A 14,309-nucleotide genomic window follows, 5' to 3' on the forward strand; every position below is an offset into this window, starting at 1 on the left:
CTCTCTCTCTCTCTCTCTCTCTCTCTCTCTCTCTCTCTCTCTCTCTCAAACACACACACATAGAGATCAGTCATCCGTACAGGTTCCAACACCCACTCAGGGGGGTTGTGGATGGGTTCTTGCCTGACACTGAAGAGAGCTCTCACTATTACAATGTTATTTTTGGAGCACCTTTGTCTGGTTGTCATCAGAGTATCTGCTTGTAATACTTTCCACTGTAGCATCACAGGATATATATAAAGTAAATATATATATAGAAAGTTCTGTACAAGAAGGTTGCCGTCCTTATTACAACGTTAAATTGTTCACATGAGTTTCACTGAGTAGAAGTCATTAACAGTCTTCCACCAATCATCAACAATAAACTTAACTAATTCCGAGACGAAGGAACAAGTACCAGCCAATCAGAGGGAGAGCAGCACGGATCTTCAAGGAATGCGGGTGGGGGGGAATAATCAACCAAACTACTGTCAATAGCGAAGTAACGGCTGTGAAGGAGGTCATTTGACTTGCAGATGAGCGGGCACTTCAACATTTTCAGAAAACTCTCTTGCACGTGTTTCACTAGGTTGCCATTGTTAAGCTGCCCCTGAGCTGAAAACAACACCACTACAGCTGACATGTTACATGACAAGCAGATTTATAGAACTACTACTACTGGCTCTGGTCTTTGCAATTAATAAAGCCCGGAGTCATGTTCTGCAATGATATCTGGGATCAGTGTTGTATTGTGGTGCAGTTGATATGATGAAGAGAAGCACAAAAGAGATTTCCAAAGTCAGAATTTAAAGCACAATCTTCTTATTACAGAACAAACTTGTTTACGTTAACGTGATCTGTACTCCCCCCCCCCCCCGTATTTATGTTGATTTTACAGCATAATAGCTAAAATGACATTTGTATTTGTGTGAGTGAAAGTACTGATTAAACAAAGACTGTCTGCAGCTTTGTTGATTCTTTCATAAAACCTTGTAACAGAAATGAGCCAGTGAAGCACCTGCAACATCCAAGTTGGAATTCTAATACTATATTTTGGTGAAAGCATTAATTTTCAAAGCAGTAGCTCTGCTGACAAATCTGAGGAATCCCTCTTCAGGAAATAGGTCAACATTAATCCCAGATCTTTACAACCATTTTTGGCAGACAACCACAAATTGAGGTCAGAAAATTCATGTGGCTGCCACATTTGAAATACATGAACAATGTTGTTTAACCCTGTCCTGTAGTGGTGCTATTGTATATTGTATACACGACAGGCAAAAACATTGTTTTTCATGCACTGGTTAAAATACACATTTAGGTGTTTATTTTACTACTTTGTCTATTTGCATCTGTATTTTCCTAAATTCACCTAAAAGTTACCATTAGATAATTCCTCATTTGCATATTTTAACAACATTTCAGAGAACTTGTAATACAAAAAGTAATTATCTTAATGTAAGTAATCAGCTGAGGAGGTTTCATGGAGATATCTGTTCGTTCTTTTCTTTCACCCTGTTCATCTGTAGTGATTTCAGCCTGAATTTTCTCAAAATAATTTCACACTCTGAGTCAGAAATCTCCACTTGAGTAGTTCTTACATACACAGCAAACTTTCCAGTTTCATTCCTATATTTACAGTATATTCTGAAGGTTTGTTCATAAATCATTCACAGCCTGATTTATACAACATTTTGTCACTAAATGTTTGACTGTGTCGTCTGATGACACAAAATTCCGTCTTTAAAAACCTTTGACTGTAATATGTCGACATCATGAAACAACACTTTTGAATCTGGTTCATCCAATGTTCAGATTTATGTTCTGGAAATGTATGAAAATGAGTACATATTGACTGAGATAATATCTCATTTGCAAATTGAAATAGGGCGGCATTAGCTCAGTCAAGGTTTAATTTCACTGTGTACAATTCTACATTAAACATCACATTTCAGAAACTTTTAATACAAAAGAAAAATGCTCATAATGTAAGTAATCAATTGTGGACGTTTCATGGCGATATGTGTTAGTTAATGTTTGACCATATTAACACTGGGTTTCTTTCACTTCTCAGGTCAAAGACCGAGCTGCTTTTGCTGCAACAGCTTCACACAATGGGTCGCTTTAGCATCGGCTTGAATGCAACTGATAAACTGTTGATTTCTGTTTTATTCTTTTCATTTGAAAATAATGCTAAGCAATTTTTAAAATCAAGTATGCGTGGTGAAGGTTTCTTTTTTCCCCAAGTCCCACTTGTCTCTTCACCCAAATGTTGGAAACGCGTACAAACCTCAGCCTGCCTCGGGCTCTGTAATTCAAACTTCAAATTTCAAAAGTGAACAGGAAAAACATAGCTGAGAAGACATGGCTGGAGATACATAATAAAGAAATTGTAATAATAAAAACTGGGATGAGCCCGAGTAATAAGCATCGGGTGTACCTCCCATGTCTGGCATCTCCGGGGAACTCTTGCAGAGCAACAGATGGTAAACTCTGAGTGACTCGGCCGCGGCTCGTTCATGCATGGTCCTCTACTGTCACCTGCTGGTCACATGCAGCGGGGAGGATTCCACTTGGACATCCAAATAATAGACAAAGAATTACCTTATTTGCCATCGTGTGAAAGGCTAAATGAAAACTACCATCGTGAAGCATCCGTCTCACCCTCCAACAGGTTCAGGAAAGGCTTCATGAATCAATCCAGCTCAATAAGTGAAGTTCAGACTTCCATTGTGAGCGCTGATGAAGAGATCTCCACACAGACTTTAATGATAAACACATTTGAATCTTCCCACTATCTGGGCCAATTATAGACAGCAGACACTACACAATCTATCATACCCCCCCCCCCCCCCGATACAAAAGGAGGAGGAAAAGTTACACGGAATGTGAAGAGGTGAGAGCAGATGGATTATGAACTATAAATGTACAACAAATGAACCGAGCAGGAGGCTCAGGACTGCCAGACCCACTCTATCAATCAGCGCTCTAACAAGACAGTGGACAGCATGCTGACGTCTCAAAGAGAAAGACTCGCAGGCGGTAAAAACTCCATCCGCTCGGCCTCTCTGTGGGCTTGTTTGTGTGTGGCTTTATGAGGTTATCACCTCATCGTGTGTTTTATGTTCTCCGTCTCAGATCTCTCTTTCTTTTAGCGATGGTGGTTGTTGCAGGTTGATACTTCTTTGTTCAGAGATAAATGTCTTCATAGCTCTTGAACTGGTTTCCGTGAAAATTTGGTCCAGGGTTGTTTGGTGGTCCCATGTCTTCTCCTCTAGCGTCACCATCAGGTGTCAAAATGTCATCCGTTGCTTTAGTTGATGACAAAAAATACCTGCAAAACTAAATCTGGTCATCCACATTAGCCTGTTTAGGAAACCTTAGCGTGCTAAAATGCTACAGCAGCGGTAGACAACCACAGGCATGAGGTAGCAATGGCACACGAGCGATAATGTTGAAGTGCCCTCTCATCTTAAAGACTGCTTTTTCTTTTTAAATGTTGCCTTTATGGATGGAATAAAATTACAGATCCGTTGGAGATTAAAATTTTGATGTGGTGTCATAATTAAAATAATGTTAACCTTAATGTTGATACGGCACAAGGATTATTAAGAATGATTAAAAATGGCACTTGATAGTTTTTGACCCCTGGTCTAAAGTAAGCTAATAACAGAATGCTACATTGTCACTGTGAACATGTTAGCATGTTTCTTCATTTTCTCTTTACATTTAGCATACAGCCTCACACATCTATCCTCAGTCAGACGGGATGTAGTTATTGCATATCGCAGGTGGGAGTGATGTGTGTTCACCTCTACTGCAGCAATTGTTTGTGATGCCCTCATTGGTGAGACAGACACCTTTTAAAAAGTCTTTGCGCACGCAGAGTTTTATGTTCAAGTGTGTTCAAGACCAACAAAATCAATGGAAAGACACGAATGGACCTAAACTGGCTCTGGCCGGCACGAACTGAGGCAAAAACATGACCCGATGAGGAGGGAGGGAAAACAATTCCCTCTCATCCAGCTTTATGAGTCCACTACATAAATCCACAGACACAAGAGCAAAGAGTGAAGAGATTGAAGGAAACGTTTTTTAGACCAGTTGGCTGAGCTGTCTTGGAAACACTACACAGTGGTGTTCCGAGGCAGCAGCCCCGTCTCCTTAAAATTGCGTTCCCATATGTTGTATGTATGTCCCATGTTTGTTGTATGGGAAGGTCATTTTGCAGGACACAGGGTTGTAGCTACAGCTAACGTCTGTAAGGTCGGTGGGATGGTTGTTTGGTGTGAATACACAATTCACTTCAGAAACAGTCGGGAGGAGAAAGTTGAGCACATAAAGTGGACACACCTTAAAGGTTTCTTCAGGTCAGTGTGCCGTTTAGGTTCTGTGTGACAATCACCTGGCTGGCTTTATAACATACTACTTTGAATACTGGATGAGGCTTTCCTCTAGTTCTGTGTCTACCTTCCCTCACCTCTCGCTCTCTGATCACACCTCTCCTTGCTCTGTTTCCCTCTATGTCTAAATACAGACGATGTGTCCTCATTGTCCCCATCGTCCAGCCGGGGCCCCCACCTGCCATCGGCACCACACAGACGGAGCTCAGGGGCCCAAGGGGGGAGGGGGGGGTCTGGGTGAAGCGTCACAAGCAGCCGTGTCCAATAACACATTGTGAGTGCAGGCTGTGCTGTCAGAGTCCAGCGAGTCACAATGAGCCGACAGCGTGAACGCCGGCCGCAGTGAAGCCACGGGAGAACGGTGCCCCGCCGTCAGGGCCCCGAGACTTTCTATAGGGCCAGAGGGAACAGAGGGAGGGAGACAGAGGGGCAGGGGGAGGAAGGGTGAAGGGCGATTTGGAGGACAGTGCACCCCCCTCCTCACCCTACTGTCCTCTCAAAGAGTCACAGAGCTGTGGAAGAGTGAACAATGAGCCTGTTAGTCCGAGCCCACACAGTCAGACACAGAAACCTTCTCTGTATTCTTTTTCTTCCTCTCTTTCTTTCTTTTGAGAAGCATGACACCAATACTTCAAAGACAAGTGCTTTGGTTTGCTCCTGAGAGTGGAGAAGCTGTGTGGAACACCAAAACTCTGCAGTGAAACCCAGAACAATAAGTTTTGTTATGAGTTTACAACTTGTTGAAGCCTGGTGCTACAGATACTAAATAGCAGAATAGCTAGTCTGTAAGAGCTGCTCAACAGTGTCTGTATGCATTGGTCAGAGCAAATGAAATACAAACACATGCTACATAAATCCTATATGTATCTTTTAGAAATTCATCTAGATTTTCTGCACTTAAAACGCAAACAGAGAGGACAGAGAGGACAGAGAGGACAGAAGCAGTATGTCACTGCCGTTAGCTGCATTCATTTTACATGAAGAACTTTAACAAGATGTTTTTTTTGCTCTGGACTTTCTGTAGTGTTAACACAGTGCTGCTAACAAGTGTAGATGTTAGAGACATACCGTATGTTAACTTAACCAAATAAATACAATGCTATTCCTGTCAGACACTGAAACACGTATGACTTTAAATTGAGGTGTTACACGTTCTAAAACCGCCTCCTGAAAACATGAACCTTTCTTGTGTTTTCAGCGTCGGGTTTAATTACCGTTATTTATACAAAGATGAAGAAAATCATTTCCCTGTGTTGTTAACTCCTTCCTCCTCAGGCTGAGGAGATAACGGGACAGAATAAAACGTTCAACGTTAAATGACTCTAATGGTTCAGTCATTAGTACAAAAGATAACATGTGTGTATCTGGTTGTATAAGCCTGTATACATATAACTACAACTCCCAAGGTGCAGCTTGACCAGAAACATCCATCACAGAGCTAAACATTCTGTTAAGTGTGCAACTAACAGCGGGTGTGATACAGTGTTAAGAAATGATTAAACACTCTGCAGCCTAAATTAATTCAGTTTCTGAGTGTGGGTCAGTTGCAGCTCTGATTCACATCTCTGACCGGTCCCTTCCACGTAGCAACAGCAGCTGAGGCTCATGGGAATTATAGTATTTAGAATTGTCTGCCATGGCAAAGTGAGAGGACATTGAAATAATTCAAACTGGCGGTCAGAATATGAACTCTTGTGATTGATACATTATCAGTGTCATTGAAGACGTCATTGAAAGGAAAACACAACCAGCTACATACAAAAACTGCACATTAGGCAACTATTGTTTCATGACAGCATTAAAGGACAGACTCACATGTTTCACTCGGCTGATTCTCTTCTCTAGAGGCCAAGAGGAAATCCCTTCCTCATGTTCATAATGTCAATGAAGGAGACGGGGGACATTCTTTGTTTGTTCAAGTTCAGCTGAAGCTAAAGTGAGTTAGTTGAGTTAATCAAGTGAAGTGGGTATTTTCCATAAGTCACAGGAAATGGACATGTATAGATCGACTTGAAAATATGTGAGCCTGTCCTTTGAATTGGATCCTACGCTAAGCTAATGTTAATTCTTCTTCATCTTTGTACGAACTGAAGGTGAAATTAAAGTGGAACTTTCCACTCTCTGTCTGGCTCTCTTTGTTAAAAGTAAACCGATTTGCTTTTCTGTCAGAAAAGCAAACGATGTACCTCAATTCAAGTATCAAGGTCAGTGCAAAAAACTTGTTCTTTGGCCATAGATTGAGCTCACCTAATGCAGCCCTGCATGGACAGGCACTCTCGTGCACGCCTCCACACATGCACTCCCCTTCCTTCTCAGCTTCCTCCTCGCTCAGCTTTTATGAGGAGAGCAGTGTGAAACGGACACAGCCATTATCTGTCCTGTCCTGCCCCTCCCCTTCCCGCCCCCTGCCCATCTCTCACACAACAGGGACAGGGTCTCCTTCAGAATGAAAGGACTGCAGCCGCTTTGTTAAAGATCCTCGTTTAAGGTCACTGGTCGGGTTGTGAAGGCATGCAAATACCAGCATGAGTTCAGAGCGGAACTGGTCTCAGAGCAGTGGTTAGGCATGCTGTTCTGGGAGTTTTTGTGAATAGGACTCTCAGGCCTTGTCCACAGTACGCGGGCATTTTTGTAAACATAGCTATGCGTTTGGCCTTTCGTCAACATCCGAATGATGTTTAAGTCACAGAAAACAGAGCTTTTGTAAACCTGTGGCCAGGGTGATGATTTTCACAAACTCAGTTTCAGTGTTGATGTGTAGACATCGAAAGTTTTTGGTTTGCAAAATCATTAATGAGGCCACATGTGGAGCAACGTCGGCATGCATACATCTATGAACGGCGGACATTCTCAAATAACCTGCGAACAGGACTTTTTAGTTGTTACTACACATAAATGTAGTTACTCTTCCATTAGACTGAGGAACAGGGGGTCAGAATGTGCTACAGAGGTTGCAACGTCGTTGGTACGTGTTTTTAAGTGTCCCAACCTGCCCACTGGCCTTGACCAACATGATCTCACAGAAACCTCTTATGCAACACAATTACGTGTCGGCACCACACCACGGCATCACATCGATGCAATTAATTTGTGTGCCCACCACGAAAAGGATCATAATTGACTTTTCATTGTTCCTGTGATGCCAATACGTTTTAACACATTACAAGTCAACCGACGTATTCATGTATCGCTGTCACACCAGGTTGCTTTGACAGAGCTTCAGTTGTGTTTTTTGCATTTTCATACTGATGGAGATTTTGTGTGAGCAGGTTCTTTTTTTAGGTATGAAGAGGGTAAAAGTGTGTTTACAAAAATACTGTGTACGTGTGGACCAGACCGTAGAATCTATATATTTTCTTGCAGTTCCGCAATTATTTTGTCTTCACCGTTCTTATTTTTATATTCTTTACAATAAGATCCCTTGCACTTTTTGTCTCCATTAACCATAACACTCCTCCCTCCATTCACTTTGTAGTCATGGCTGACAATGACCTCCCATTGGTGAAAGAGCCATTATTTTTAGTTATGTGTAAATGGTGTCTCAGCTTTCATTATTTTTATGTTCTGCTATTGTCTTGGGTCAACTATGTATCTTCCTTAGACAATTGCAGCCGAGTGGAAACCTTCCCGCCTGCGGTCGTATCACCTCCCAAGGCTCCAGTGTTATAACTCAGAGAGCCTCTGCAGAGGGCCTTGCTTTGCTGCATCACCTTCATTAACCACCGTGCTGGAAGCTTCTCTGTCATCCCTGGTTCAATGACTCGCCTCTCAACACCGGCTTAGCTTCCCCCAAGTTTATTTTTCCACTTATCTGTTGCGAGGACGGAGGGAGGCCGAGACAGAAGGAGAGAAAGGGGAGATACTCGGAGCTCGGGCCGCGTTTTTTAATCTGTTATTCCCCTGTATTGGCACGGGCGTCTCCAGTGTGGGGATTAAGAATCCAGACAGTGATGGAGCTCGGCGTTGACCTCGAGGGCGGCTGAGGACTGGAGGGGGAGAGAGGAGAAACAAAATAAATCATCTCCGTGGAATGAAAGAGAGAAAGACGGCAGACACAGAAAGGCGGTGGAGGATTGTGTGTGCGTGTGTGTGTGTGTGTGTGTGTATGACGGACGAAGAGAAACGATAGAGAGCAGAGAATGAGGCGAAGAACCGATACAGAGAAGAGAAAGTGAGGTGCTGGCAGCGGTAATGGTCTCGTTGAGGGCGGGAGCAGTCTAAATCCTGAATCATGACCCTAGAAATCTAAAGGTTACCTCACAGAGTTGCACAATACCGCTCCGTGCCCGTACCGCCGTGCTTTCACACCTCATTTCCACATGGATGAATTCATCAGATGGATAAAGAAGTTCAAGAGCCAATGCCATATTTTTCAGCATGCAGTTTTCCTATTCATTATTACATTTGTTTTACAGCAGCAGAGTACAGAGCTACAGTGTTGCTTCTGAGGGAATGGTGTCCTGTAGTTTTTAATTGGTCTCGGGTGCATTTTCATATGACCCAGTAAGAGGAAGATCATGTGTGCGCTTGTTGTTTCAGATGTTATTTATTGTTGGAGCATGTAAACATCAGTTAGACTCTGTTTCCCCTCGAGCTGTGACACAGTGGAGCTTCGAAATGAACTGAAAGAAGCAGATTTTCTAAAATGGGCCAGGAATCTAAACAATTAGGACAGCAATCATTAAAGAAAAGAAGTTGTAGCATTTATGACTCTGTCTCACCCTGAAAGGATCACTTTGCCACCCCCCACCCGGCCTTCCAGGTGCCCGTTTTAAGAATAGCTAAACGCTTTTGCCCCCCAAGTTCTAATGAGATCAGACAACATGTTGTATCAACTATTTCTTTTTAAGCGTATAACCTGACAGGTAATGTTGGTATTTTGCTCCAGCAACAAGCCTACATGTAACTACTTTTTGCATCTTTTTCTTCATTTCTCTCACTGTCTCCAATGAGTCTTTTTGATAAGCGTTTAAAAACAGTCTCCAGGGTATGAGTCCTGTGTTTGACCTGATCATCTGCCCTAACCTCCTCCCCACACAGGTTTTTGATTAAGTATTTGTGAAACATCAAAAACAAATGTAATCTGGAAAAAGATGTGTTCCCATAAAACGTATAACATTGCATTTTTAAGAGGACAGGCTGCAGTAACATGTGCTGCTGTGATTGTTTGTTTATTCTGTACTAACACAAGGTAAACACTTTTTCTTTTCTGCTCCATTGCCTGTTGAGATGTATGAGGTGCTGGCTCCTCCGTGATCCTCCTGCCACCTAAGGATGCCTGAGTCAAAGTTTCTCTGCATAGATGCACATAAACATGTATACATGTTTCTTTGCAGCACTATAATTTCACCCTGAACAGACATCTAAATGTCTTCCCCGATTGGAACACTGCTACTGAATCAATAGCAATCGGAAGAAAAAGAGAGATCGCTTCAGACACCAAATACTCCAAATTCTTGATCTGTGTTGGTCCCCTCATTGTGTATCTGTAGACCTCACAGCATCATCCCGGAGCCTCTGCACTCTGACATCTTCAGTGTTTTGTTTCCCTGCATTTCCTTCCTGGGGCTTTATTTGTGAGGATTGTTTCCTGGCTCAAGGTCACTCCTCCTCATTCAACCCCCTCTCGTCTGCGTATCGATGCCAGTAGAGCCGTGGCTCTTGGCCGCTAAAGCTGAATCGATATCCCTGAGCGCTCGGCGCTTGTGCTCTAATATCCTCCAAACACCACCTGCCAAAATATTTATGCTGTATTCATGGGAGATGCTTAGAGAGAGACACGGAAGAACAAGGAAAGACACAGCCGGCAGCCTGGTAGGATCTTAAGTACAACACCGGGCAGCTCTCGTGATGTATGGTTTAATTAATGCAATTCTTATTAAAAGTTGCAGAGTCAGTACAACTCAGTTTTTTTTCAGTCTCAGCTCCAGTTTGGTGAGGAGGCTGAATATTATTGATGTGCTGGGCAATTCACCTCATTTGGAACAGGGCTGTTTTTCTTTTTTCACAAGCGGCCATTCCTCTGATTGTTCTGTTTACTTAACAGAGACAGAGAGAGTAATGAGAGTGGGAAAGCTGGAGGGAGCAAGCTCGGGCGTGATTAAATGATACATTTTCTAGAAACAGAGTTGTCCACTTGTCCACCCACTGACCACTGAGGATGTCTTGCAGCCTGGGCCAGATGGGCAGACGGAACAAATACAGCCCCGTGTTAATCTCCAGTTGTCTATCTGCCCTGTGTGTGTTTGTATGAGGCACATTGATGGTTTGACCTCTTGACTCGATAAAGTCCTCTGTACTTCATCCCCCTGGACAAACAAAAGCTTTGGTATTTGGCTTTTGGTATTCTGGCGGCACACGCCCCATTGTGTCCCTGTCACGGCGCGGCGGGAGGTATCGGAGGCTGAGCGGGAGGGGCTGGGGGGGGGCGCCTGGGCCAGGCCTCGGTGGTTAACATGTAAATGAACGGTTTAATGGGTCTGAAAAGGTCACCTGGGTCAAGCTCTGTGATGATTCAGTGTCAGATTAGAGCGCCATCAGTGTGTGTGGGTGTGTGGGTGTTTGTGGGTGGCTGCTCAGCGTTGCAGCTGGACTTGTTCCTCACGATACATTGTCAAAAACACCACAAAGACTCTTAGGGGGCTGCTGCATGGTGCCTTAAAGCCCTGCAAACGTTGTCTGTCGTTCATCAATCAAGCTCAATGAGAGAACTGCAACAGACAGAGAGGAAAAAAACCAACAAGGGATTGGACAGAAACAGACAGCGAATGAGGAGCCAAAAAACAAATGATGATGGTGATGATGATGATGATGATGATGATGATGATGGCGAGAGGCTGGCTTGATAGTGTGGGGGGGCAGGTTGTTTGAGGACAATCAATTGTGTATGATATCTTTCTTTTTATTTTATTGATATGCACCCTGGGGAGGTAAAGGCCACCACGGCCCGCGCCACAGACGTCTACTTGGTGGACAATTGATCGGTCTGGCATTTGATCCTCTGGCTCACGGTGAAGGATGGGGCGATGGAGTCATGAGAGCACCCATGGCCGCCCTCCCCTCTGTTCCCTGTCCGTCCCTCTTATCCCCCGTCCCTCCTCCCTGCTCCTTCTATCATTTATCTGTCCCTTCTGCTGCTGTACATCCCTCACTGTCTTGTTTCCCACTCAAGTGCCTCCTAAAAAAGACCGGCTGAGGCGTAGGCTCTTAAAGGTTTCGTCCACGGATTCTCTGGTGCTAAAAGCCTTATAAATGGCTGACGGCTAAAAACGTCCACCTATTAAGCGCCCCATCATCTCGTCTTCATCTCCCTGTGCAATAATGAAGTGTTTAAGTAATGCAGCCGCCAGCCTTTAATGTGCTAAGTAATCCAAGGAGCACAGAACTACTCCTCCTTTTATTCTTATTTCAGTTGAAGCTATTTAATTAACCGCCGAACACATGCGTAACACTCATTTAATGATGCACAAGCCACACGCAATAAAGGAGACGGGAAAGACGGACAGAGACAGAGGGAATAAATCAGTTACATATTAAATGTTCTACTTTAATAAGGCACTCGATTCATATGGTATTCTCTTAAATGAGTGATGAATGAAAAGAGGCGCGGGCATTACCACACAGCACATGAGAATATAAGAGACCCCACCGCAGAAGGACAGGGAGAATATGAGAGCTGTAATTGGATACCGTGTGAATTAATTTGTTCGGTGAACTTCCTATGAATCACATCAGGTCATAAAAGCCAGATGGAGCTGAGGGAGGATTGGCACAAGGTGTTGAAGGCAGATATTTAACCAGCATGCGGTGCGGAGCGGTGCTTTCACAGGTCTGCACTGCCACCATGTGGAAAGAAAAGGGATGCCAAGCTGTGGGCCAGCCTTGAGTGGATCACTGTCATTCATTTTGAAGTGCTGATAGCTAAAAGTGAGAGAACCCCAAAGTGTGCCAAATATTCTATACCTCTCAAATAAAAATTGCTTTTCAAACCATCAATCAAAGCTGGATAAATATTAGAAGTGATCTCTTGTCCCCGTAGTGAGGAATGTGGAGAGCAACTACTGCGAGGAGGAGGCTAACCACTTTGTGCTCATGAACCTGTGAAACCTGACCACCTTCCTGACTATTGATGCAAGTCCATTTCCTACTGGGAGACTCAGTGCGAAATAATGCAGAGTGGGAGAGAAGCCTGGAGTCACTCTTATCACTGCCACCTCCTCCAACCAAATTTATGAAGACGTTTCTTTGGCGTGCTCTACGTGAACGTCAGTATTATAATCCTCAATAATCCCCACCAAGAGGGTGATGGAGGATGTATGTGACAGCTAGAACTGTACCTTCCCCCGTGGACGGGAGACGTTTTCCCCCCAAGAGCAGGAATGTTGCCATGTGTTTCACCAGCCATACATCAATGTGAAGAATGTCGCTGGATCTAAAAGAGGATTCACGCTCATTAATTACGTCCCGATCGCCAATGCAGTATTAGAATAGCACAGGGATAGAGATGTAATTGCAAAACCCTTGTTTTAGGGTGTCATTTCATCGTCTGTTACTCTCAAGGTCTCACACTTTTGATTTATCTCCCAAGAAAACCGGATTTTGAGATGTAACAAAGAGTGGCAAAATTTTTAAAATAATGGTTTCCATCTTATTTCTGTAGTTGTCTCAAGTTTGACTGCAAAAATGATATAAATGAAAACATGATTTTAGTAGCAAACATCCAAAAGTATTTTGTTTCTCTTTTAAATGTGTATATTTTTCATTTAAGCGGAGGCAGAGGAGAGATTCTATGAACCAGTAACATAATTATTAGCTGGAATCATTGTGCATACCCACTGTCTGCAACATAATTAAGTAGGCACAACAGTAGTTTCCAAGCAGTAAGAGCAGGAAGTGAAAGTTCTGTCCAGTTTTTACTTTGTGTATATTATAAAGAAATGTATTTTTCTTTTATTTCAGTTGTTTTTTAAAATGAAGTATCCGAATAGTTTATCAAATAAAACAACAAGAACAACGGAACGTTTAATTTTCATTGTTTTAGTCGGACTTATTTGAGCGCTGCACGCAACATGGAGGAGAGTGAAAACAATTCGTAACAGTCAGTGTAGCAGTTACAGCCAAACCAGGGTTTATTAATTCATTGTTAAGCAATGAACATATTGGAAGTTCGGTAAGTCGTGAAATGAACCCGCATTTGGACGTTTTATAACATAACGTAATGTTAATGCTGTGCTAGCTTGCTAGCAGTAGCTACCAGTCTTCTTCAGCTGGTGAGGGACAACATCCGGTTGACAGCAAATGTCACACATTTATGAACAACGTATAGGCTAACGTTACTTCGTTTATCAATGGGTGGTGTTTTTTATGAAGGAACTTAAAGTCTGTGTTGTATTTTTAAAACGTATAATTTAACATTCGCTCGTGAGTATGTCTCGTGTCCTTTTACATTTGTGATGTCCTCGTGATATCAGCAGATGTGTGGTCAGAAAGTGACCCAAAGCTAGTTCACACTTGTATTGAAGTATCGACAGGCCTTTGGCTTGTGGAGTACCCATGCAAACTTTACATTCTGACAATAATGAAATCAACTTCTAGCTGAGAAGGGCTGACAGCAGATCATCAACTCAAATTAAAGCTGAAACATTTGTTAGATGAGGCTGCACTTCCATGACAGTTTTGAGTGATAATCACACTGTCCTTTTCCCAGCTGCAGGCTGCTCTGAGATCTGCAGAGGAAGATGTTTTGTCTCCGGCTGTCCCCGTGGCTTCAGCCTGGGACACAGCTTTGCTCCGTCTCCTGGCAGAGTGTCCATAAACTCGCCTCGCTTCAGAAAGCTACAGCGCTTTCCCAAAAGAAAGTGCAAAGCTTACTTTACCCCTTTGGTGCACTGGAGGTTTACCTGGACAGGTAGTGTGTTTTAATATATA

General features: G+C 43.2%; 1 protein-coding gene across 1 annotated transcript in view; it reads left to right on the forward strand.

Annotated features, from left to right (window-relative positions):
* Positions 1–13,433: 13,433 nt before the first annotated feature.
* gtpbp8 (GTP binding protein 8) overlaps positions 13,434–14,309 on the forward strand; it is an 11,753-nt gene continuing 10,877 nt past the window's right edge. Inside the window, exons 1-2 of the mRNA XM_031870030.1 lie at positions 13,434–13,551; positions 14,089–14,290. Coding sequence (XP_031725890.1) covers positions 14,120–14,290 — 171 coding nt within the window. The 5' untranslated portion in view covers positions 13,434–13,551; positions 14,089–14,119. The remainder of the gene's footprint in view (positions 13,552–14,088; positions 14,291–14,309) is intronic.

The sequence above is a fragment of the Anarrhichthys ocellatus genome, unplaced genomic scaffold, assembly GCF_004355925.1.
Source record: "Anarrhichthys ocellatus isolate YVR2014 unplaced genomic scaffold, GSC_Weel_1.0 scaffold50, whole genome shotgun sequence".
NCBI classification, from domain to species: Eukaryota; Metazoa; Chordata; class Actinopteri; order Perciformes; family Anarhichadidae; genus Anarrhichthys; species Anarrhichthys ocellatus.